A 21,761-nucleotide genomic window follows, 5' to 3' on the forward strand; every position below is an offset into this window, starting at 1 on the left:
GTCTTCTGACGGGATTTGTATAGACGACCTTTTAGAGTAAATGTCATGTCTAAATTAAAACTCTTCCAAATGTGCCCATCACTTGTTAAGGATTTGAATGACATGACATGGTCCAAATCTAAGCATCTTTTCTGCTTACGTAGTGTATGAGACTGCTGCTTCTCAATAGCGAGCAACGATACACGTGTATGCAAAATATCATAAATCCATTTTCGAGTCTGCAATTGGGTAGGATTCTACATGCTTATTTATTTGTAGCAAATAATCTTTACAGAAATGTGAGATTTATCGTTAGCTCATTGAATGGTATTAGGCAGTGGTCCCATACAAGTAGGTCCGCAATACACAAATTCAACCATTAATGCTAATGCCGTGTTCATAATTCCTATGAAATCCCTTAAATAAGTACGACCGGAAGCTTGTAAATTTAATGCTTTCAAACATTTGGAGTAAGCAGCTTAATTTTTCTTTTCAGGAATTGCCAATAACGATGCTTGAATTCCAGCCCAGGTTTCCTCGGCGGTGGGAATGATTTGATAAGCAGGAAGCAAAAATCCAAATAAACCGTAGTCCCTGAGCTCAAGGGTGTAGGAATATGGTACACCCACTACGCCCTAGTTTATAAAAAATTAATTATAATGATCCACTATATATTAAATGTATGTACGTATGTGGCTAATCTCGTTGAGACAATTGTAATACCTTCCACCAATCCATGCTCGATCCTGATGCAATGTCTGTCAGGGAATTGGAAATTAATATTTCAATTCTGATTTTATATTGAAGACTGTAATCAATATTAGTATGCATTTTCTTACATAAAGTATTGGCTGTTGAACCAAAAGAATATCTTGTACCGTGGACTGCACGTAAAGCTTTGATACCGATTCTGCCAACCCTCTCCTAAAGGAACATGCTATTTATAAATATTCCCACTCAGCAATTTAATGCCAGTAAATTATAATTAACAGACCATTTCAGAGTAGTCTTCAGGGAGAACAGAGGTGTGACCCCATGGACTCAACCATTTCTGCATCAAGAAATTGGAATTGAATAAATAATGAGAAATTGACACATTTGCTCCAGTCAAGTTAATTCAATTAATAAAGATTTACCTGTCCAAAAGAGTGCAACGTGAAGTACGCTGTCCAATCAATATCTGCATTTTCATCGCTAGCAATAAAATCTCGGATAGCTGCAGTCTAAACCATAAGATTAGTTATCTGTCAGATTCAAGTTATTACAGATGTGCACAAATATGACGCATTATGATTTCGATTTGAGTACAAATAATCATATTGTTTATTACTTCTGGCTCAGAGAATTCTTGAGGTCCGGCGTAAATGAGAGAACACGGCTGCCTGCCACTTCCTCGACCTATACATATATTTGGACATTAAATTATTATTCACTCGTCTAATCTGAATTTATATAATTGAATTTTTTGCATTTATCTTTACTCACCGCCCCAAGAATAGCCAAAGTTTCTATTCAGGTCGACCCCTCGACATCCTATTAAGCTGTTGTAAATAAACGCCAGAAAATTTTACCATGAAAGTCATGCAAAAATTACATTTTAAAAACTTCAAAAACAATACCCAAAGAATAAATCATTGGCCTTCCTGGACTTTCGCCAAAGACGATTATAGTTACACGAGTGGGCATAGCCGTCAGGGTTAAGAAGAGGAATAATATAAAAGTCAAATCGCCTCAACAGGTCTTCGTATTTTGTGGAATTATGAACTAATTCATTGACAATATAAGTCGAGACTGCAGAGCTTATCCATTCCCGTGCATGGATTCCTACAAATATGCATTGTGAATATTTTACAAAACGAGACACAATTGTAGGCAAATTACAAATCAAGAAAAATACCTCCATCAATAAAAACGGCTTGTTTTCCGGGACCACCACTGGAAATTTTTATGAGTTTTATTGGTCTTCGTTCAACTGTGAGACCAATGGTGGAGGTGTTTACATATAACCCATTCCTGGTAGACACGAGATTAGTAAGGAAGGAAAACAACTGCAAAATATTAATGAGAAATTGTTAATAAGTCAAGTAGTGTCATTTATTGGAAAAATCAATCCGAAAATTGCACACCGTTTCAGGGTAATGATATTCTGTCCAGCTCATTGATTTTTCCCTGAACATGCCTGCATATTGTTTCGCAACCAGGCTAGAAATAAATAAAAAAAACATACAAATTGATTGTTATGATGAGATGACCAACGTTTCATGTATTATTGAATACCGTTCAATGTCATCAATCACCACAGAATAATTCATGGAAAAACTATTAAGTAGGTTTTGGAAATCGGACTCCTGATTTTTAGGCACCATGACCTGTAGGAACCATTGGAACGCCCATAATTACGTCACTACCCGCTTATGCTTAGTAATTTTGACAATTTTGCATTTATGTATTTACCTCCGCCGTCCCATTTTCGTCAATTTTTGGAGGACTCCAAAAATCGAACCCTTCATCTTCCGAGTCTTGCTCCTCCCAGAGATCTCTCAAGACTTTTAATCCCTCATTTGAGCGTGTGCTGACTTGATAAAGCTTAAACCTGAACCAAAAATGTTGAATTTTAATGGATTATTTACACTTAAGAAACTATAAATTGTTCAACTATAACTTACCCACTAAATTCATGTCTCTTTTCGGGGGACATAAACTTGGGATTTCCGTCAACAAAGGATAAGAAAAATAAGAAACTTATTAAAATCCCTACTTCTAAGCAATTAAATGATTTCATGATGCAAGAGTCAGAGAAGAACTTCCAGCCCTGGCGATAAGTTTCTGATTGACAATTATTCCAACGTGACAATCATATTTATAACATAAAGGGCTTCGCCTTTGGAAGGAATGCTGGACATATAACGGTTCGATATTTGGCCTAATTCTTGTGGCAGTGATGAAGGAATAAACCCGTGGATTTTGAACCCTTCATAAATTTCCATCCCTGTAACTCAGCTATTCCAGATTTAAACGGGATCTTTTTGAGCCGTTATTACTGTAACATTGAATAAGGGTTTTCATTCTCAAGATGCTCATCGTCACTACGTATGAATGATGCATGCATTGCGAAAAATTAATATACACTGTTTACTCAACACTGTCTAATTGAAGAAGGGACATGATTTATAAGTGTCGCATGAGGTAAGCCATCCTATGTAAAGTACGCTTCTGAATATGAACGTTTCTCACATTATGAAGTATTCTTCGTTTATAATTTTCTACATATGGTCTTAGTTGAAAAGTCTACGTTACTTTATTTATAAATTCATGCGAGGCATTTTAGTTTCTTAGCTAAGTACCGCTTAATTTACGATGGAAATGGTTCCCATGCAGGACCTTATCATGTAACTCGTAATCCTAATCATAATGTGTATGACCTTCTCTACGTACATATTCGCTACGTCTGCACATTATTCGATTATCCAAGTAATTGGTAGTTTTATTTTATTAAACGCCTGTCGCATTTAGATAGGTGTACGTAAAATCCAATTTAATCATTCATATGCCTGAGACTTTTTCACATGTTTGTCCATCCCACTTTATCTACATGCATGTACATTACTTGATGTATGGCAATATTGCAAGCAAGCAACTCCTCCAAGTCTCACGGATAACCTTTCAGATAAAGTGTGGGGCTCCTTCGCTTAGTCTTAGTTTAGGTTTGCAAATTACTCCTTCATAGCATTTTGGTGATACTTTGGCTTCACTTTTCATGAAATATGGTTCACAAATTTAAATAATTCCTGTTTAACAAATACACTGCAACAAAATGTTCTCAATCCGAGGGTTTATCATTTTAACGGTGATTAGTGCGTCACTTATTGACACTGGAAATTCAAGTAAAAATGCAACACTCGAGGATATCCCAATAAAAGCTATCTTGAAAGATATAAAAGAGTTGACTAGTGCCAAAGGAGATCCAAATAGAGACTCGTCTAAACTTGAGCTTAAGAGAAGTGTCGTAGGTGTTAAGAAGCATAAAAATTATGAAATTGTTTTGTACGAGTATTCAGATGAAGAAGATGTGCGGTTGAACGCGGATAAAAAAGATGCTGATTTTGAAACAAACTCTCCATCTCTGACCCAACGAACAAATGAGTCGAATTCATCGGAATCAAACAAGAAGGGTCCGACGCCAACAGGTAGCGTCAAATTTGTACTTTGCAAGCATTTTGGTTTTTCTTATTCTTATCGATTGCTACATTTTTATATATCTAAAGGGGACGATGTATTCGCACCAACAAACCGCACCAGTGTCCCTCCAATAGTTATAAAGAGGGGAAAACTATCAGTTTTTGAACAAAATTCAAATCGTCAAAACAGCTCGAAGCAATACGTGGTAGCCAACGGTCAGCTCTCTCACGAGGCAACGCAACTTGTGAGGTCCACGGACAGCGAGGATGTTGAAGCAGAAAATGTAAATGATGAGCACGACGACATTCCTTTCGTGTGGGGGCAACGTGAAGGACTTCGGAGTGGAAAAAGACGACACAAAATTTTGCTGAGAGGACGCACACCTGCATCTTCCACGGCTCAATATGAAGACGACTCTGATGAATATCAATCAAGCGCATCTCCAGAAAGGGAGGAGGAAGATGGAAACCAAAGCGTTTACGTCAACTCCAAGAAAACTCAGCGTCCTCAAACTAGCGTCCCAAAAACCTCAATAACTTCCACTAAAAGGCCAAATCCTAGGAAATTTGTGGTGGAAGATGCACCAGGAGCTGGGAGGTGGATCCCTAGACGAAAACCTACTGGTTTCTACGGATCTCATCTCATCGGACTAAACAAATCTAAAACTGTAGTGGATGACCAAGAAAACGAGGAAGATCGTGAAGATCGAGACGAATACGAGGATGATGAGAATGACGGGGTAAATTTCTGTAAGGATCCGACTGGGAAAACAGGAATCTGCGAAGAATACTTCAAGTGTTCTGTCCTTTACACTGAAAGTGCTGGGCGAATTAATTTGCAAGACTACAAGTGTGCTTTGGGAAATGAGATTGGCATTTGCTGCCCTTTGTTTGAAGAGAGAGATGGACGAGGTCAGCAAGGTTAGTGCATAGCAAAGTAACTACCTAAACGTATAATTACATATGTCCCATACCAATAGCGTGAGAGAATTGAGATCTTGTTGATACTGTAACGTTCTGTGATAATGTCTCGTACAGAATTAATTATCCATATCAATAGCAGATCACCTATTCTCTACGCTTGTAGTTAAAATTCATTTTTTGCATGCATTATAATTAGGTCTAGGGCGATCTATGATGCGGTCTCTCATGAAAGCTAATGATACAAGGAAGCCACTTAGTCGACAAATTAAAAAGCTAATTAGATCAAATGTCAACAATTCGATTGCATTTGGATCTGATTCGGTGGCGCAACTGGATGAAATAGAGCAGGATTTGTTCATCAGAGGAGGCGAAGTTTCAAAAGGGTTGCCAGCTTTTGGTCATAACCGCTTTTTTCCGGTAACAACAACAAAAACAACACTTTGTTGCTTGATGCTTTTGATTTATGACCGACATTATGAACGCATGCTAATTTTTTTCATCAATCGTTTTCACATTTGCAGTCGTCTAAGAAAATTCGCCAAGTGTCAGAGTTCGGATTTGAAGTAAGTACAAATTGTAAAGACAACAAATATCTACATATAAATTCATGTACGTAAAGGATTTTTGTCACAGTTGCTTCAAACAACAAATGATTTGAGTGAAAGGTGAAAATTAACCAAGTCTCAATTTTCGATAATGTTTGAATGAATTGCTTTCAATTATCAAGTCAAATATTAAAGGTTGCACCTGACGGATGAAGTTGGTGGTTTGGGATTACGGAGCTTCAAAGTATTTCATTTATATTTAATTTATCAACTAATTTTAAATTAATTTTAAATTTGTGCTTAAAATTCCAAGTCTTCAAACACTCGAGCAATTAACGACAGATGTCCACGCTCGACACCGTGCGGAATAAATAAATACAGATTAGTCGACGGATCTTGCAATAACTTGAGACGTCAAAAGATGGGTCAATCTTTAACTCCACTTTCGAGAGTACTGGAACCAGCGTATGCTGACGGTAGATGGGTAGGTGGAAATAATTTGTTGTATTTATGTTCAATTTAACATCGAGTCTGAATTTTGATCGGATAGAATCATTGAAACATTCCGTACAGCTTTATATGTAGCCAAGATTTTTTATTAAACATTTTGTAATCAAATTTTTTATCAAATTCTGTCATTATAAATGTTTGAACATTTGGTAGTAAATCTAATTAGAGTCTATTCTTCCTATTATTTGACACATAATTTTCGAAATATTTTCTCTGACAGGAACCTAGGATTTCGGGTAAGTCAGTCAGCCTGCTCAAAATAATTCTCAGAGTGCTGATAATACAAACTTACTACAACCTTATACCTTTTTAGTTCGTGGATTTTTGCTTCCAAGTGCTCGACTTCTGTCTCAACGTTTCATTCAGGACAGAGACAACCAAAATAATAAATACACACTGTTCGTCATGCAATTTGGTAACTCGTTGATATAATTAATACATTGATTTATTACCTTTGTATGACTTGACCTTGACCTTGACACAGGACAATTTGTTGACCATGACATATCGAGTGTTCCTATTTTCACCTTTACAAACGGCACTGGAATTTCGTGTTGTCGGAATGGAAATTTTCTACCCCCTCAAGATCGGCACCCGGTATTTTCTCTTCCTTCAGCAATATTTGCTTTAATCCTTAAGGTTGCCTTATTCACTCAAGATTATCTTTGGCGTAGAACTGTCTTCCCATTGAGATTCCGGCAGATGACCCTTTTTACAGTCAATTTGGTCAACGTTGTATGAACTTTGTTCGATCTCGGATGGCTCCACGAATCGATTGCAGCTTAGGTTGGGTTTCAGTTGCAAATTTGTAGATCTTGAAATGAATTTAACAAATTTTTCTAGGCTATGCGGACCAAATGAATGCTGTTACACATTGGTTGGACTGAGCGAATAATTAAATATCTTACAATTAACTCAGCTATCAATTAATGCAAATAATTCACAATATGTGTACTTGTTTTCATTTCGTTAGGTTGGATCTATCGAATGTTTACGGTAGTAGCGAAACAGAGTTGAGAGAGTTGCGTCTTTTCGAAGGAGGACTTCTTCAATTTTCCGAGCTTGCTGACCGAAGACCATTGCTGCCTCTTAAAAGAAAAAATAATGGAGAAATTGACTACAAGGTTAGAAATAAATACGGGACCAGAATGATCCGTATTATTTATTTCCAAACCCCATAAGCATAATTATACGATCTTATTCTATGACCACAAGGCAGGCGACGACCGGGTAAATGAGATGCAAGGGCTCATGATAATGCACCTGATTTGGTTAAGGGTACAGAAATTTATTTCCCAGCATTTGAAACGTTTGCCAGCAGGTTGTTCAGGTGTTGGTGTTTATTTCGCATTTATTTTCAATAGGAGCATAACCGAGTGGCTGTAGAGCTGCAAAATATTAATCCCTTCTGGAGTGATGAACAATTGTTTCAAGAAGCAAGAAGAATAGTAATTGCAGAGTATGAACACATCATTTACAACGAATGGTTGCCCATAATTATTGGTAAATATTTCCATTATAAAATTACTATTGGGTTTAAAACCAAATCATTGATTGATGTTACAAACCTGATAATCGTCCTATTTTATGTCCTAGGACGTGAATATATGGAAAGTTATAGCATCCTACCTTTGAGTCGGAAGAAGGCATTTAACGGTTACGATCCAGAGATTGATGGTGCAAAAAGACATACATAACTCGAGTTGCTTATCAATGGCAAATAATTCTACAATTTTAATCAATTTATTTTAATCCCACGATTTGTCTCTTTTCAGCTTCGATTGAAAATGCATTTTCAGCAGCAGGATTTAGAATGGGTAGAGTTAATAATATTCACAAAGAAACTTTGTGTCGAGTAGAATCGTAAAAATAATTTAATTCATTCTCCACAGGTCATTCTCTCGTGCAGGGTCTGGTTCGTCTAATAAATGAGTTTGGGCAAGCCAATGAAGCTGTTACGATAAGGTGTGTAACATAAATATAATGTACAACGATTTAATAATTGGAATTAGAATACTGTCCCACGTAATTTCAAGCTAATTATAAATACGAGATCCAAATTAATTTGTAATAATTAATGCAGCAATCATGCCGAAAATGCTGTCAGGACTCGTGCTCCCAACCAAATTGATAAATGGATTCGAGGATTAGCCCAACAGCCAATTCAAAGCTTTGACCCTTTCGTCACTCGACATGTCGGTCTTTTTCGCTTATAAATCAACGAATTATTTTTTACAACGCTAATCTCAAGTACTTGCGTTATACGTAATAATAATAATTGTTACTGCGATTCAGCTCAACGGGAGACTCTTCCAAGCTCGCGGAGGTATGTTCGGTATGGATCTGTCAGCTTTGAATATTCAAAGGTATGTCTATAATAAAAGGATTTTCGTCAAATGACGACATTTGTCAAATACTATATATATACTCTTAAAAATAGGGCCAGAGATCACGGGATACCCGGTAAGGAGAATTATTCCGCATTTATAATATAAATTCCTAATAAATGACAGTTTTGCTGGTGCATATGTAATGTTGCGAATTAACAATGAGAACCGGTAAATATATGTCGTCTCTATCTATTTCCGCAATAGGTTACAATGCATTCCGAGAGTTATGTCAAACTGGGAAGCGAGCAAAATCTTTTGAAGAATTCAAAGATTGGATCTCTCCCGAAATTGTGGATGAAATGAGGCGAATTTACGATCATCCGGATGACGTCGACTTGTGGATTGGAGGCATTTCTGAGTCACCTCTGAAAGGGGCTCTCATCGGCCCCACCTTCACTTGCATTGTTGGAGATCAATTCGCAAGGACGAAAAAAGGCGACCGATATTTTTATGACATTGGGGACCAGACCCATTCATTCTCACCTGGTATGCGCACAATAGCTCCAACTGAATATTTATAAGTAATTACATGATGGTTGTACCTGAACATTCGAATGTCTGAGTGCAGATCAGCTTCAAGAGTTGAGGAAATCGAGTATGGCGAGAGTGTTATGTGACAATGGAGATGAGCTCGAAGCTATTCAGCCTTCGGTGTTCCTTCAATCTGATTTTGATTTGTGAGTGGAATATTTAATATTTATTTATTTTGTGACAATCTGGCTCGATGTTATTTTATTATGGATGAAATCACAATTCATGTATAATTTTCTAGCAATTCGCTCGTCGACTGCAGGAGGAGTAGGATACCAAGAGTGAATTTGCAGCTTTGGGCAAACGAACCTACACCTTAATTTTAATTATGAATGCATATTGTGGGGGGCGTGGGTGTGAGCAACTACTATTTGAACAGGGATAATAAACAGCGGCGGAAAAGGCTACCTGTATATTTAATAGTCGGCTAATTTAAATACACATTTTTTTACATATGTCACAAATTTCAGTTGCTTTATTGCAATTAAAATATTTTTTGCAACTTTTTGAAGTAATAAATAAATGCGTTGAAATGAAAATATAACGGATGATTAAAGTTCAGATTTTGTACTACGCAATATCTTTTTATTATTCTGCGACACCTATTATTTGCAAACTAAAAGTACGATTACAATATGACCAGATGAATACAATAAAGTGTTCACTCTATGGTGTAGAAAACGTGACATCGGAGAAATCACACTTACATCAACGTGTATGTGTATATACAATATAATAAAATATAAGTAATTACGAATTAACGGATTATCCGGCAGTTTATGCACAACTGCACTTTGCATCAATCAACCCAAGTTCACTGTTAACATAATTTATGGATAAATACATCAACATCATATGAAGTCATTGTCGCATACACGACTATTGTGGATTGTGGGTCTCACTCGGATTAGTGCCATGATCAACCCAAATGACGATGACGATCAATTTAAGTACTACGAAAGTGATGCAAGTACGAGACTAGGAAAACAATCTGCAATAATATGTAATAAATAGTCATAACGAGGGACAAATGTTTCTAGGAATATTTATATATCCATAATCAAGTCCATAATTAGTCGGAACTCTTTCCGATTCCAATCTCACCAATAAATGAGCATTAAGCGTTTTATACCTCGCTTAGATAATTTTCATGAAAAGTGGTTCGATCTTATTTTCAGTAGTTTGGTGGCCTCCAGGCGAAGACAATCATATAAAGCAAAATGGGGTCGCATTTTTATAGGACTGCATTTTTTGTAAGTTTTATTTTATATTGCTACTACAATTACAATACAATTAATCAAATTTCATGTAATGAATATACATAGGCATTTGTGCTAGCCACAGTTTTTGTTGATGACACTTTGCCAAAAAGTATGAACTATGATCCATCTTCGATGTTGTTGAAATTTAAGCCAGGCATTGGCGTTTTAGCTCTTACGAATGACAGTTGCGTGGACGATCTCCCGTTTGCAGACCCTGATGATACGTACGGAATTTAAGTTAACACTCGAGCATAATTTTGCATAATATAAATAATATCAAATTATACACAGAACGTACTATTATCAGTGTTTTTGGGTTGATGATGGAGCTGGTAATTCCTTTTGGTACATAGACCATGATCAATGTCCATCTGGAGGTCATTTCGATCCGATAGCTCTTGCTTGTATAGAAACTCCAGGTACGCTTCAAGTTCTTTCCAATTCTGAAGGGTGTGTGTTGCACAACTGAAATTACTATAGGAAGATTTTTTAAATTTTAGTGACGACGGGGCCAACAACAGATTTACCAAGTACCACTGAAATTCCCTCTACTACGGAAGAAATAACAACTACACAGCTTCCCTCGACAACGGGCGTACCTACAACAACCGAGCCACCCACCACGACCGCAGTTCCTATCACCACCGAAATAACGACGACCGAAATTCCAACTACCACTGAAGTTGCAACTACTACCGAAATTCAAACTACCACTGAAGTTCCAACTACCACTGAAGTTCCAACTACAACCGAAATTCCAACTACTACCGAAGTTCCAACTACCACTGAGGTTCCAACGACGACCGAAGTTCCAACTACCACAGAAATTCCAACTACAACCGAAATTACTACCACGGAAATTACCACTGAACCTCCTACCACAACTGATTCCGCAACAACAACAGATGCTCTAACTACCACCGAGTCACCAACTACAACAGAGCTTATTACCACAGTTGAGGCAACTACAACCACACCCGCTCCTACTCCACAATGCCCTGCAGAAGGAACTTTTCCTGATCAACAAGACCCAACAAAATACTTCCGTTGCATTATCATTCTAGGAAAATTTTACTATTACATCTTCACGTGTCCAGCAGCAGCGTGTTTTGACCCAGCGAAAAACTTGTGTACATTCAGCACTTGCCCTGTTGTGACCACAACCGTCACCACAACAACTTTGGCCCCTACAACCACGCCTGCACCATTCACGTGCACAACAGAAGGCACGTTCCCACATGAAGACTGCACCAAATTTTACAGGTGCATCACCGTCGCTGGCGTACTGCGAACCTACGTCATCACTTGTCCATCAAACAGTTTCTTCAACCCCACAAGTTTACTGTGTGCTATTGGATCTTGTAGCCCCACAACAACTCTCGCCCCCTCAACTACCCCCTCAGCGCCCGGAGGAACAACCGCACTAGCAACTACGACGCCAGCCCCAACAACACCTTCTCCTTTGCCCATCTGCACCACGGAGGGTGTATTTCCAGATCCATCAGACTGTGAAAAATACTTCAAGTGTCTTCAGTTAAACGGAAATTGGTACATTTATTTGTACACGTGTCCGCCCGAAAGTTATTTTGACAATAGTGTTCCTGGCTGCATGTTAGGAAATTGTCCTGCCACAACCCTTCCTACTACACTTCCAACTACAGTACCAACTACAGTACCTACTACCGCAGCAACTACACTCTCAACTACGGTACCAACTAAGGTTGAAACTACCGTATTTGCCACCACGACCCAAGCCCCATTTAATTGCACGGACGCAGGGACTTTTGCGGACCCTTCAGGCTGCACAAAATACTTCACCTGCGTCTTGATTGCAGGAACACTGCGAACATATACTTACACCTGTCCCGCGGGGGCACATTTTGATGCGGTCAAGAAGTTGTGCGCGCAAGGGACATGTTGAAAGCCGGATGGGTTTTTACATATAAAAATGTAATGGGACTTAAATGACACGAGTACGATCTATTCCTAGTTGACTATCGCATATGCAGTTAAATAGGATAATTAGTTCGTCATTCTTAATATATCTTCCCTTCCTTACGCCTGCCCAATTACTGTGCTTTATGTTTCCCTTTTTAATTAAAGATTGTGTCAAACATTAATTTTATTATATTGGGTGCATACTATAATTTATTAGATACCTGACGTATCTGATTCACTGTGTGCATGTTTATAAATAAAGTGACTAATAATAAAGTACCAGAGGTGTTTATACAAATATTCCATTCATAAAATCATGGGTTTGTGTAAAACAAACAAAAATTAAGTTAAAACCTCTATTTAAACTTATGTAACTTGTGTTGTTGGCTCGACGTTGTTAAAAATATTTACCAAAGGTCAACCATCAGTTGTATAATCACTTTGACACAAGAATTTTCCCGTCAACTAGATTCATGCTGGCTGACATAAGGCTTGTAATGACTCTTCTGATCAGAGTGAGTGAGACAAGTTGCAGCTGGGTTTTGAGGAGTAAATCTCATTCCAGATAACTTGAGAACACATAATAAGATGCTATACTATAGTCTCAGTTGTTTCAATAGCTCACAATGGAAAATTTATTGTAATTTAATGTCCGTCGCACGTAAGCATCACCAAGATGTCGGGGGAAACACAACTTGGTTATTCATAGCAAAAGAAAAAGCTACAATTTTTGTATAACATTCACATTATTTTTAAAGCGTCAAATTCCTATATGGTATTAGCTTAATATAGATAGATAAATGGTCGAAGGAGAAAGGTGGACACAGGTAAATGACCGAAAAGCAGGACTTGGTAACAATGATGACGGTGTACAAGCATTTCCACCACCAGCGCACTTCTTCTTACTTTTGCAAACTGACACAGATTTTAAAAATAGCTGCGCCACCACCACAATTTGAAATTATTAATTGAATGTTTTATCCATCTCCCTTATTCCATCCCACCTTCCTTCGCCACAGTCCACATCTTATTAGAGATTCACAATCGTTTATGCAAACTGACTGTGCATGCCTACCAACCTAATGCGAATGAGGTGCTACAGTACGGTACTACTAATTCATAGATATAGACGACATGTTAGATGTCAAAGCCGTTACAAAGTCCGACTTTCGTTAATTTTTGCTATCCCTGAAGATTTCTCTTTTAAATAAATTGGATGGTTAGTTGTACCCTGAACCTCTGGCTTTGACAACGTTCAACATCTCCCATCATTAAAAATGGGAGAGTTTCACATCCTGTACTCACTGACGTCCTTTATTGTCAAAATATACAAATGGCTGGAGTTGAATTTACTCATAATTTTTACTTCTCGCCTGGAAAGAAAGCTCAGAGGCACGTACAAAAAGCTGGGGGTTAAATTTTCGGGGGCTGGAGTTACTGAACGGCTAAATAACTCGGAGGAAAACTTGAAGATCGCAAAGCAAAATAAGAACACGCTTATCTTGGAGGTAAATAAAATAAGCAGAATAAAATTTCAATTCTACAAACATCTTTTTTTAATATTAAATAGGTTCATGATAAGCGTTTCTACTCTCGCATAGCAAATCATGCTAGTCTGGGGATGGGTGAGACCTACATGGTAAGATGTTCATGTGAAATGTGCTTACAAATTAATAATTTAATTAAATATCAACACACATTGCATAACTTGCAGGATAATTGGTGGGATTGCGATGATGTTGTGGAATTATCATACCGTATTTTTAAGAGTGGAATTTACCTAGAATACTTAAACCCTGTAATTATTATTTTTTAACATTTGTTATTCTCTAGCAAATTATGCATTTTCTTCTTACACAGAAATTTTATTTTATTTTTAGTGGAATAGATTTCTAAACTATATCGAGCTTTCGTTTTTCAACCTTCAAAGCAAAGACAGAGCTTTTGAAGTGGGAAAAAAGCACTACGATATCGGTAACACAGCTAATGCATGCATTTGATTAAGATGTACCAACCCGTGGAAAATGTGACCATAATTTTTTAGGAAATGATCTTTTCGAATCCTTTCTCGACCCTTGGATGACCTACAGTTGCGGATACTGGGCCAACGCGACGACGCTGGCAGAAGCTCAGGTCAACAAAATGGAGCTGATCGCACAGAAGCTCAAGCTCAAACCAGGAATGCGAGTTTTGGATATCGGGTGTGGTTGGGGTGGTCTGTGCAAATATCTCGCAGAAAAACATGGCGTCGAATGTGTCGGAATCACAATCTCGGAGGAAGGTGTGAAATATGCAAAGGCAAAAACGAAGGGACTTCCTGTAGACTTTCGACTCATGGATTATCGAGATATGGACGAAATATTCGATCGTGTGGTGAGTGTGGGGATGATGGAACACGTAGGAAAACACAATTACCGGACTTTCTTTGAGGTTAGTGGCTTAAATATTGGTCCGCCCTAGACATTTGCATCATTTTTTCTCCATTTCAGGTTGTTCATCGCTGTTTGTCTGATGATGGAATCTTCCTTTTGCACACAATTGGCAATAATCACCCAGAAATGCCAGGAATCGAACCTTTCTTCCACACGTATTTAAATACATGTTTCTTAGCAAGCCTTAATGAAATAGATAAAAGCACTTTGTACCTAAGATCATGATACCATTCTTGCAGCTATATTTTTCCTAATGGGTATCTCCCATATTACCGAGACATCACCAAAGACACGGAGGGGCTCTACATAATGGAAGACTGGGAGAATTTCGGGCATGATTACAGCAAGACTTTAATTGCTTGGAAAGAAAATTTCGACAAAAATTGGCACAAAATTGCACACAAATATGGAGAGCGGTTCTTCCGAATGTGGACATGTAATGCATATACATATATCTATTTATTATTTTACGCTATTTCCGGTTGATTTATATCGACATAATTTTCTGTTTAGACTACCTACAATTTTCTGCCGGTGCATTCAAATCACGAAAATTTCAACTGTGGCAAATTGTACTGTCCAAAACTAGTGGGTATCCTGGCGGTTATCGTTCTGTTCGGTAGATCTACAACCTGTGTGCCATACCATTTTTGTGTATACACAGTTTTGTGTATGTATATTTAAACAAATTTCCCAAAAAAACTTTCCAAGAGTGTATTCCTACTTTTCCATGTGCATGTATCATTTGGCTGCAGCAAGTGTATTTCCAAATGACAAAACCATGTTTAAATTGATTGTCTCATACATAAATGAATGAATGCAAGGCTGGGTTTATTTGTCAGGCATTTCATTGTTGTTGCAGATCAGAATACATGACACACATATGTACCACACTTTGTAACAACCAATTTCCTCACTTTCAACCAACTTAAATGCTGTATCAAACAATTTGTTTAACTCAATTAGGATGAGATAAGATATTAACAAGGATATTGTGCCATTGTTTCAAGATCAAACTTATTCCAACATTATTTACAATTACTTTTAATAATGGCATGAATCATACGCATGTGCATGTATTGTGAAACTATGATGTTGATATACACGAATTTTATGCATATTCACCTTTTAAAATGCGTATTTGTGAATGAAATTTGCCCGTTAAATAAATAGAGAATAAATACATATAAACATACTTCTGTATAACTTGTCGTGTTATGGAACGTGGTGTGTTTTGTTTGACAATTCTTAAAGACATTGTTTTGAACACCTGTTCAGCATATAAAATAATCAGGATAATTGAAACTTGTAAAAATTTATAAAATATCAACAGATGAAAAATTGTACATATGCATACTTTTATGACGATACTACAAAAATATCAAGCCAAAATTAAGTTTGAGATGTTTGCATTAGTAATTATACTTACTTAGTAGTTAGTTTATTGTCATTTAATGTATGCGTTCGCACATTGGTTACATTCATGCCATTCACGTGAATGTACTCAAATAAGTCCATATATTTAAACCTGTTGTATTATTTACAGCAGTTGTAGCGGAAGACCTTTGAAATTTGAAGCTGTCAATAGATTTTGTGTTAACTTATGAAGACATATTTAGCCCTACAAGATGATAAACTCGAGGAATGCATGCTCTCATTCTGTAATAGGTAGATGTCAACATTAAATACGTAAGTTAACTCAACCATGGTTGGTGGAAATTGCTTTATTGTGCCTTATTCCAGGCACAAAAGTCTTGCCAAAATATGAAGACATGACAGATACTTAAAAAAAGCATGACGATATATTGAACTTGCTACATACAGTAGTTGATAGTCGTACGAAGTGTGTTTCGAAGTACTTTTTGCAGTAAATTACTTTCGCTGATAACAATAAGTGCTCAATTCAGTATGAGCAGGACCACGAAGTGAATTTCTGCCAGCCATTATGTACAAATAGATTAAAACAGTATCACTATGTGAAGTTTGTCTCACTGAAGTTACAGTGAGACGTCGAAGCGAAGTGGAAGCTATTAAACGAATTGACTTTCCTGAGCCTCTGTTTAAACTATGTAGTCCAGTTGTTGCTAAATGGTCTACCTAAAAAGGAAGCATGTGTTCCTTCACCAAAGTCCGTCAACCATAAAAAGCTCATTGCACAAGCTACTAATTACTGAAGCACGCTCATGACCCTTCAGAGTCAGATATGAAGAGTTTATGGTACAAATTTGTTGGTAAAATGCTATGCACCAATAATTTTATCGCAATCCTACGATAAATCTGCAAATGTAAATTAACCCAAATTCAATAATTTGCTCAAGTAGAATTATTAACCCAATATGTATCGTTTTAAGCGTTTTATACGCTTGTGTCTGTATAATTGTTCAATTGGCAGATTCTCATTACAAAAAGCAATGTGGATTTTTAGTCGCACAAAAAAGTTTGTTCTTTGTAGTTTGTTTGTTCATGTTTGTCGTTTACAACGTCTTTCATAAGCTTTAAGGATGGGACAATTTCATATCCTCCATTTTTTTACAGCACTAATTGTAAGGTCTTACAAATGGCTGGAATTGAATTTCCTCAAAATATTTACTTCGTGTATCGAGAGGAAAATTCGGGAGACTTATCAAGCTGTTGGTGTCAACTTTTGGGGGGCTGCTGTTACTGAGAACTTGGTAATCACGGACAAAAATGGAAACACGAACCTAGTCAAACCTAAAAGGAATTCATGGGACTTTGTTATCCATTCGCGGAAATTTTTCTCGCTTGTTGCGAATCATGCAAGCCTTGGAATGGCCGAAACATACATGGTAAGATCTAAATATAATTAAATGGTATAAGGCAAATCTACGTACATATTTCTTCGTAAATATGATAAGATGCTTTAGGAGGGTTATGTTACAATACACTTATTCGAGATTCATAACGGTAGTAATATTTCAGGATAATATGTGGGATTGTGACGATTTGGTTGAGTTGAGTTATCGTATTATGAAGAACGGACTCTACATGGAATATTTGAATGGATTCAACCGTTTCCTAAATTACGTGGAATTGTCATTCTTCAACCTTCAATCAAAGGCCAGAGCCTTTGAAGTAGGAAAAAAGCACTACGATATCGGTAGATACTACAACTAATGCAAATCGTTAGGATGTGATTTTACAATGTGAAAATGGTTTATTAGGAAATGATCTTTTTGAATCCTTCCTCGATGAGCGAATGACCTACAGCTGCGGATACTGGGCCAATGCGACGACGCTTGCAGAAGCTCAGGTCGACAAAATGGAGCTGATTGCACAGAAGCTCAAGCTCAAACCAGGAATGCGAGTGCTGGATATCGGGTGTGGTTGGGGTGGTCTGTGCAAATATCTGGCAGAAAAACATGGCGTGAAATGTGTTGGGATCTCAATCTCGGAAGAAGGTGTGAAATATGCTAATTTAGACATAAACGGACTCCCTGTGGAATTTAGACTCATGGATTATCGGGATATAAATGAGACTTTCGATCGTGTGGTGAGTGTGGGGATGATGGAACACGTAGGAAAACACAACTACCGAACTTTCTTCAAGGTAAAAATTCTTTAATTGGTATGTGGAAAGTTATGTAATACTTATTGTATAACATGTTCTGCTTACGTAGGTTGTTCACCGATGTTTGAGTGATGATGGCATCTTCCTTTTGCATACAATTGGCAATAATCATCCCGACATTCCTGGAGTTGAACCGTTTTTCCACACGTACGTACCTACTTATTTCATAATCCCACTGCATATGTATGAACGACATTGCATTTCTAGTTTATTGGCCATAAATTTTTGCTCTAGATACATTTTTCCGAATGCCTACCTTCCATATTACAAAGACATTGCCAAGTTTACTGAAGGCTTGTACGTTGTTGAAGATTGGCATAATTTCGGATTTGACTACAGTAAAACCTTACTCGCTTGGAAAGAGAATTTTGACAGAAATTGGCCCAAAATCTCAGACAAATACGGGGAACGATTCTACCGAATGTGGTCATGTAATTTACTATTTCCCAATTGTCATAATTTTAGACTTTAATGTTTTTGCGTTGGTTGATTCAATTAATGAAGTTAATGTTTTAGATTATCTTCAATTTTCTGCTGGAGGGTTTCGTAGCAGAAGAATACAACTGTGGCAGGTTGTTCTATCGAAGACTGGCTGTGAGGGTGGTTACATATCCGTCCGTTAACCAAGAACATCCTGCATCATTTTTAATTCGAATTTTAGAAATTTCTCAAAAATGCATAGTTTGATTTCAAATTATTACTGGTCAAGAAGTAGTTATTGGGCTTTAAAACCCCCAAAAATGTATTCAATTAAGCTGATGGTTCTGGACAAATTCAGAATGAACTTTGAGCACGAACAAACAACATGAATGGTTACATTTGTTATATTTATACGTTTGAGATTGCTTATATTTGTCTTGAAACGTTGTTACAGGACTGATTGTAACAGCGAGATTGTATTTTACAATAAGTCTTATGCCCCCAAACTTGAGAAATTTACAATGTAATTATTTACTTCTTCAAGAGCTTTGAACTTCAACGTACAAAAACTAACTTTTTTGCGACATTTATAAAATTCACAAAATAATTATGTATGAAAATTATGATGACAACGATATCTTGTATTATTGTAGGATTTATAAAATTTGTTACGAGGCATTTATTACTTTTTTACGAGATACTATACTGTAACGATTTGTTTAGTTTAGTGTATGTGTACATATGTACATGCTTTCTGTAACATGTTATGTGAAAAAAGTGAAATCCAAATATCAGTGTCAACATGCTGTCCAGTCTCAAAAGCAAACTCGACAATAGTTCATCCATATAACTATCTAACTACACACCTAAATGTTACGATCCTCCAAGTCAATCCTCTAAAATAAATATTACAAGTCAGCGTTATGACCATCGTTATGTGACGTGAGCTTCTTATACAAGTTCGTTTCATAATGTGAGAAAGTTTGATGATCTCAAGCTCCGTTGCATGAATGGCTTTTGCATAATTATGTATGTATTTATATAAGAAGTATGTACACTGCATCCATTTTTAATGTACCATTAAACGTGAACTTTGATGTCTCTCCACCCACTTGACCCAGAAAGAATAAAAATTTCAAGTGTTTAACTTGACAGGTACAGCTTTCATTGTTGATTGATTAATTGCATGCATATTTTGCAGCTTGACGTACATACGTAAACCTACAATCTATGGACTAAATGACGCAAAACATTTTATAATTGGACGCAAGTAAAGAAACAAACTACCTCCGGTTTCGCTAATTGTCCAGTAATTAAGCAAATCAAACGTGCCTAAAAATAGTATTGTAAACTATTCATTGATTCATGTTTGCAAGATTGTTTTTTTCACGCTTAGGCGTTGCTGTAAATTACATTTTGTTTGCTAATGTGCCAATATTTTAACAATTTTGCATATATGCACGTACTGGGCTGTGGGTTGGCCACTTTGCACCCAAGTCTGGAAATCAATATCCATCCGTCAACAACAGCTTTGTGGTTGATGGATTATCATCGTCATTGAGGTTGATTCAGTAATTTAGTTTGATGGCTTCCACCTTTGGATTCAAAATTGTGTTGTAATTTTAATCTTTGTCGGTCATTATTATTATTTAATACTATTCGATGTAGGGATGCTTGACGTCAGTGGAAGTTGGCATTGTCAACTGTTGATGAGCGAACATGATTTAGAATCAATTACGAAAGTCGATTGTTAACCGCAAATGAAGCGATTCGGGGAACGCACTCTAGCATCAATGTCGTCGAGCTATTTAGACGTTTAGACCTGAAACTAAATAATAATATTGCTCACATTAATATGGTAATTCACAATTAGCTTTTTGTAAAACTGGCGACTGACGTCAATCCCGAGTATTCTTCTTGTGAGATTCATGCAACAGGTGATATCATTTAGAATTTATAGAATTGAACGGGTAAACAGCTCATTCATACATGGCTCGTTGCCTATCTTTGCATTTGGTTAGTTTGTAAATAGCTTCGTCTTGCAGTAACTTTCCATGACTGATGGGCCTGGATGTCTAAAAATCAATGACAACAATCAACAACGACCGCAGCCCTTAACTGCCACATAGATAACTGCCACATACATATTCCTCCAGTAGTCTACCATGATTCATGGTTCATGATTATTACTGTGTACGTGGGACAAAATGGTGTGATGCGATGATGCCCGTATAAATTCCCCTAGTCCTTATATCACAATGAATCAGATCTCATCCTAATACCATTGACTAGTAATACTTGCAGATAAAATGGCGAGTAGAATAACATTATTTGCTGATAATTTGGTGTACCATGTGCAATTAATAGGTTTGTGCAAATGTGTTTGTGTGTAGTCTAAAGTACAAGGGATTCCTTTAAACACTTATTTACTTTTTTGACGCCAGATAACAAATCACTTCCAACAAACAATCAAAGGGCTTTCCAGCCGCGTGATTTCCCACAATTATTCCATGCAATATGATTATCGTTGTTCATCGAATTAGTTAAATTGCTTATATATCAACACGCCTAATTGAAGTGAACAAAATCAGTGCATCTGTACATATACGTATGAGTAAAGTATGTATGCATGTACCTTAACACGGAAGGGAATTATTGCCACTAATAATAATCCACTGTACAAATCTTCCTTTGTCAAATGGAACGATTGTGAGCATGTTGGTTTAGTCAAGTGAAATGAATTACATTACTTTTATTAAACATTACTTTTAGTTAAAGTTATGTTAACATGATATACATATTTATTGAAATAAATTCTTGTCAAACATATTATTCGCAAATATTTCTACATCTGTCCTATGGTGGCGTTCTTCATATGTGGTGACTATTGTGATGAAGGGTAAACAAACATCATCATCGCCAAGTTTATAAGTATGATGACGATAAATGTTTTGCACAATTACTTGACTACATATGTATCACACAACGTGCCATTGTATGATGCCTGATTAAGTGGAGGATTTAAGGATATTAAGGTAATAAATTAATAGCAAATCCCGCTTC

The 21,761-nt window shown here is 36.9% G+C and overlaps 5 protein-coding genes and 1 long non-coding RNA gene across 6 annotated transcripts; 4 read left to right on the forward strand and 2 right to left on the reverse strand.

Annotated features, from left to right (window-relative positions):
* Nucleotides 1-170: 170 nt before the first annotated feature.
* LOC110846759 (carboxypeptidase B-like) lies at nucleotides 171-3,564 on the reverse strand. The gene is made up of 13 exons (XM_035849255.1): nucleotides 2,646-3,564; nucleotides 2,434-2,572; nucleotides 2,257-2,348; nucleotides 2,106-2,181; nucleotides 1,877-2,027; nucleotides 1,599-1,803; nucleotides 1,465-1,520; nucleotides 1,310-1,377; nucleotides 1,116-1,202; nucleotides 974-1,030; nucleotides 819-903; nucleotides 703-737; nucleotides 171-614 (listed from the first exon to the last, which is right to left on the reverse strand). The coding sequence occupies exons 1-13, from the start codon at nucleotides 2,759-2,761 to the stop codon at nucleotides 459-461; spliced, it is 1,323 nt and encodes a 440-aa protein (XP_035705148.1). The 5' UTR covers nucleotides 2,762-3,564; the 3' UTR covers nucleotides 171-458.
* Nucleotides 3,565-3,662: 98 nt separating this feature from the next.
* On the forward strand, nucleotides 3,663-9,601 carry LOC110846760 (peroxidase). The gene is made up of 24 exons (XM_035849254.1): nucleotides 3,663-4,166; nucleotides 4,245-5,078; nucleotides 5,278-5,498; nucleotides 5,603-5,644; nucleotides 5,715-5,746; nucleotides 5,822-5,870; nucleotides 5,940-6,110; nucleotides 6,357-6,372; nucleotides 6,450-6,551; nucleotides 6,621-6,733; nucleotides 6,811-6,922; nucleotides 6,980-7,013; nucleotides 7,110-7,260; nucleotides 7,352-7,414; nucleotides 7,501-7,639; nucleotides 7,733-7,813; nucleotides 7,912-7,953; nucleotides 8,029-8,101; nucleotides 8,220-8,331; nucleotides 8,432-8,502; nucleotides 8,577-8,599; nucleotides 8,731-9,012; nucleotides 9,095-9,203; nucleotides 9,299-9,601. Exons 1-24 carry the CDS (start codon nucleotides 3,794-3,796, stop codon nucleotides 9,375-9,377), a joined length of 3,324 nt encoding a protein of 1,107 aa, XP_035705147.1. The 5' UTR covers nucleotides 3,663-3,793; the 3' UTR covers nucleotides 9,378-9,601.
* A 508-nt stretch (nucleotides 9,602-10,109) lies between these two features.
* Nucleotides 10,110-12,557, forward strand: LOC110846099 (mucin-2). Its single transcript, XM_022092730.2, has 4 exons — nucleotides 10,110-10,310; nucleotides 10,383-10,543; nucleotides 10,611-10,738; nucleotides 10,820-12,557. The coding sequence occupies exons 1-4, from the start codon at nucleotides 10,278-10,280 to the stop codon at nucleotides 12,238-12,240; spliced, it is 1,743 nt and encodes a 580-aa protein (XP_021948422.1). The 5' UTR covers nucleotides 10,110-10,277; the 3' UTR covers nucleotides 12,241-12,557.
* LOC118434849 lies at nucleotides 10,383-13,343 on the reverse strand. The gene is made up of 3 exons (XR_004834297.1): nucleotides 12,669-13,343; nucleotides 10,618-10,793; nucleotides 10,383-10,533 (listed from the first exon to the last, which is right to left on the reverse strand). It is a non-coding gene; the product is annotated as an uncharacterized LOC118434849 (long non-coding RNA).
* Nucleotides 13,344-13,459: 116 nt separating this feature from the next.
* On the forward strand, nucleotides 13,460-15,892 carry LOC110847507 (cyclopropane-fatty-acyl-phospholipid synthase). Its single transcript, XM_022094455.2, has 8 exons — nucleotides 13,460-13,765; nucleotides 13,828-13,896; nucleotides 13,972-14,055; nucleotides 14,138-14,231; nucleotides 14,302-14,687; nucleotides 14,747-14,844; nucleotides 14,929-15,125; nucleotides 15,203-15,892. The coding sequence occupies exons 1-8, from the start codon at nucleotides 13,535-13,537 to the stop codon at nucleotides 15,310-15,312; spliced, it is 1,269 nt and encodes a 422-aa protein (XP_021950147.1). The 5' UTR covers nucleotides 13,460-13,534; the 3' UTR covers nucleotides 15,313-15,892.
* Nucleotides 15,893-17,076: 1,184 nt separating this feature from the next.
* Nucleotides 17,077-19,634, forward strand: LOC110847508 (cyclopropane-fatty-acyl-phospholipid synthase). The gene is made up of 6 exons (XM_022094456.2): nucleotides 17,077-17,496; nucleotides 17,630-17,807; nucleotides 17,872-18,257; nucleotides 18,328-18,425; nucleotides 18,513-18,709; nucleotides 18,795-19,634. The coding sequence occupies exons 1-6, from the start codon at nucleotides 17,191-17,193 to the stop codon at nucleotides 18,899-18,901; spliced, it is 1,272 nt and encodes a 423-aa protein (XP_021950148.2). The 5' UTR covers nucleotides 17,077-17,190; the 3' UTR covers nucleotides 18,902-19,634.
* The last annotated feature ends 2,127 nt before the right edge of the window (nucleotides 19,635-21,761 follow it).

This window comes from Folsomia candida, unplaced genomic scaffold (genome assembly GCF_002217175.1).
Source record: "Folsomia candida strain VU population unplaced genomic scaffold, ASM221717v1 Fcan01_Sc003, whole genome shotgun sequence".
Taxonomy (NCBI): domain Eukaryota; kingdom Metazoa; phylum Arthropoda; class Collembola; order Entomobryomorpha; family Isotomidae; genus Folsomia; species Folsomia candida.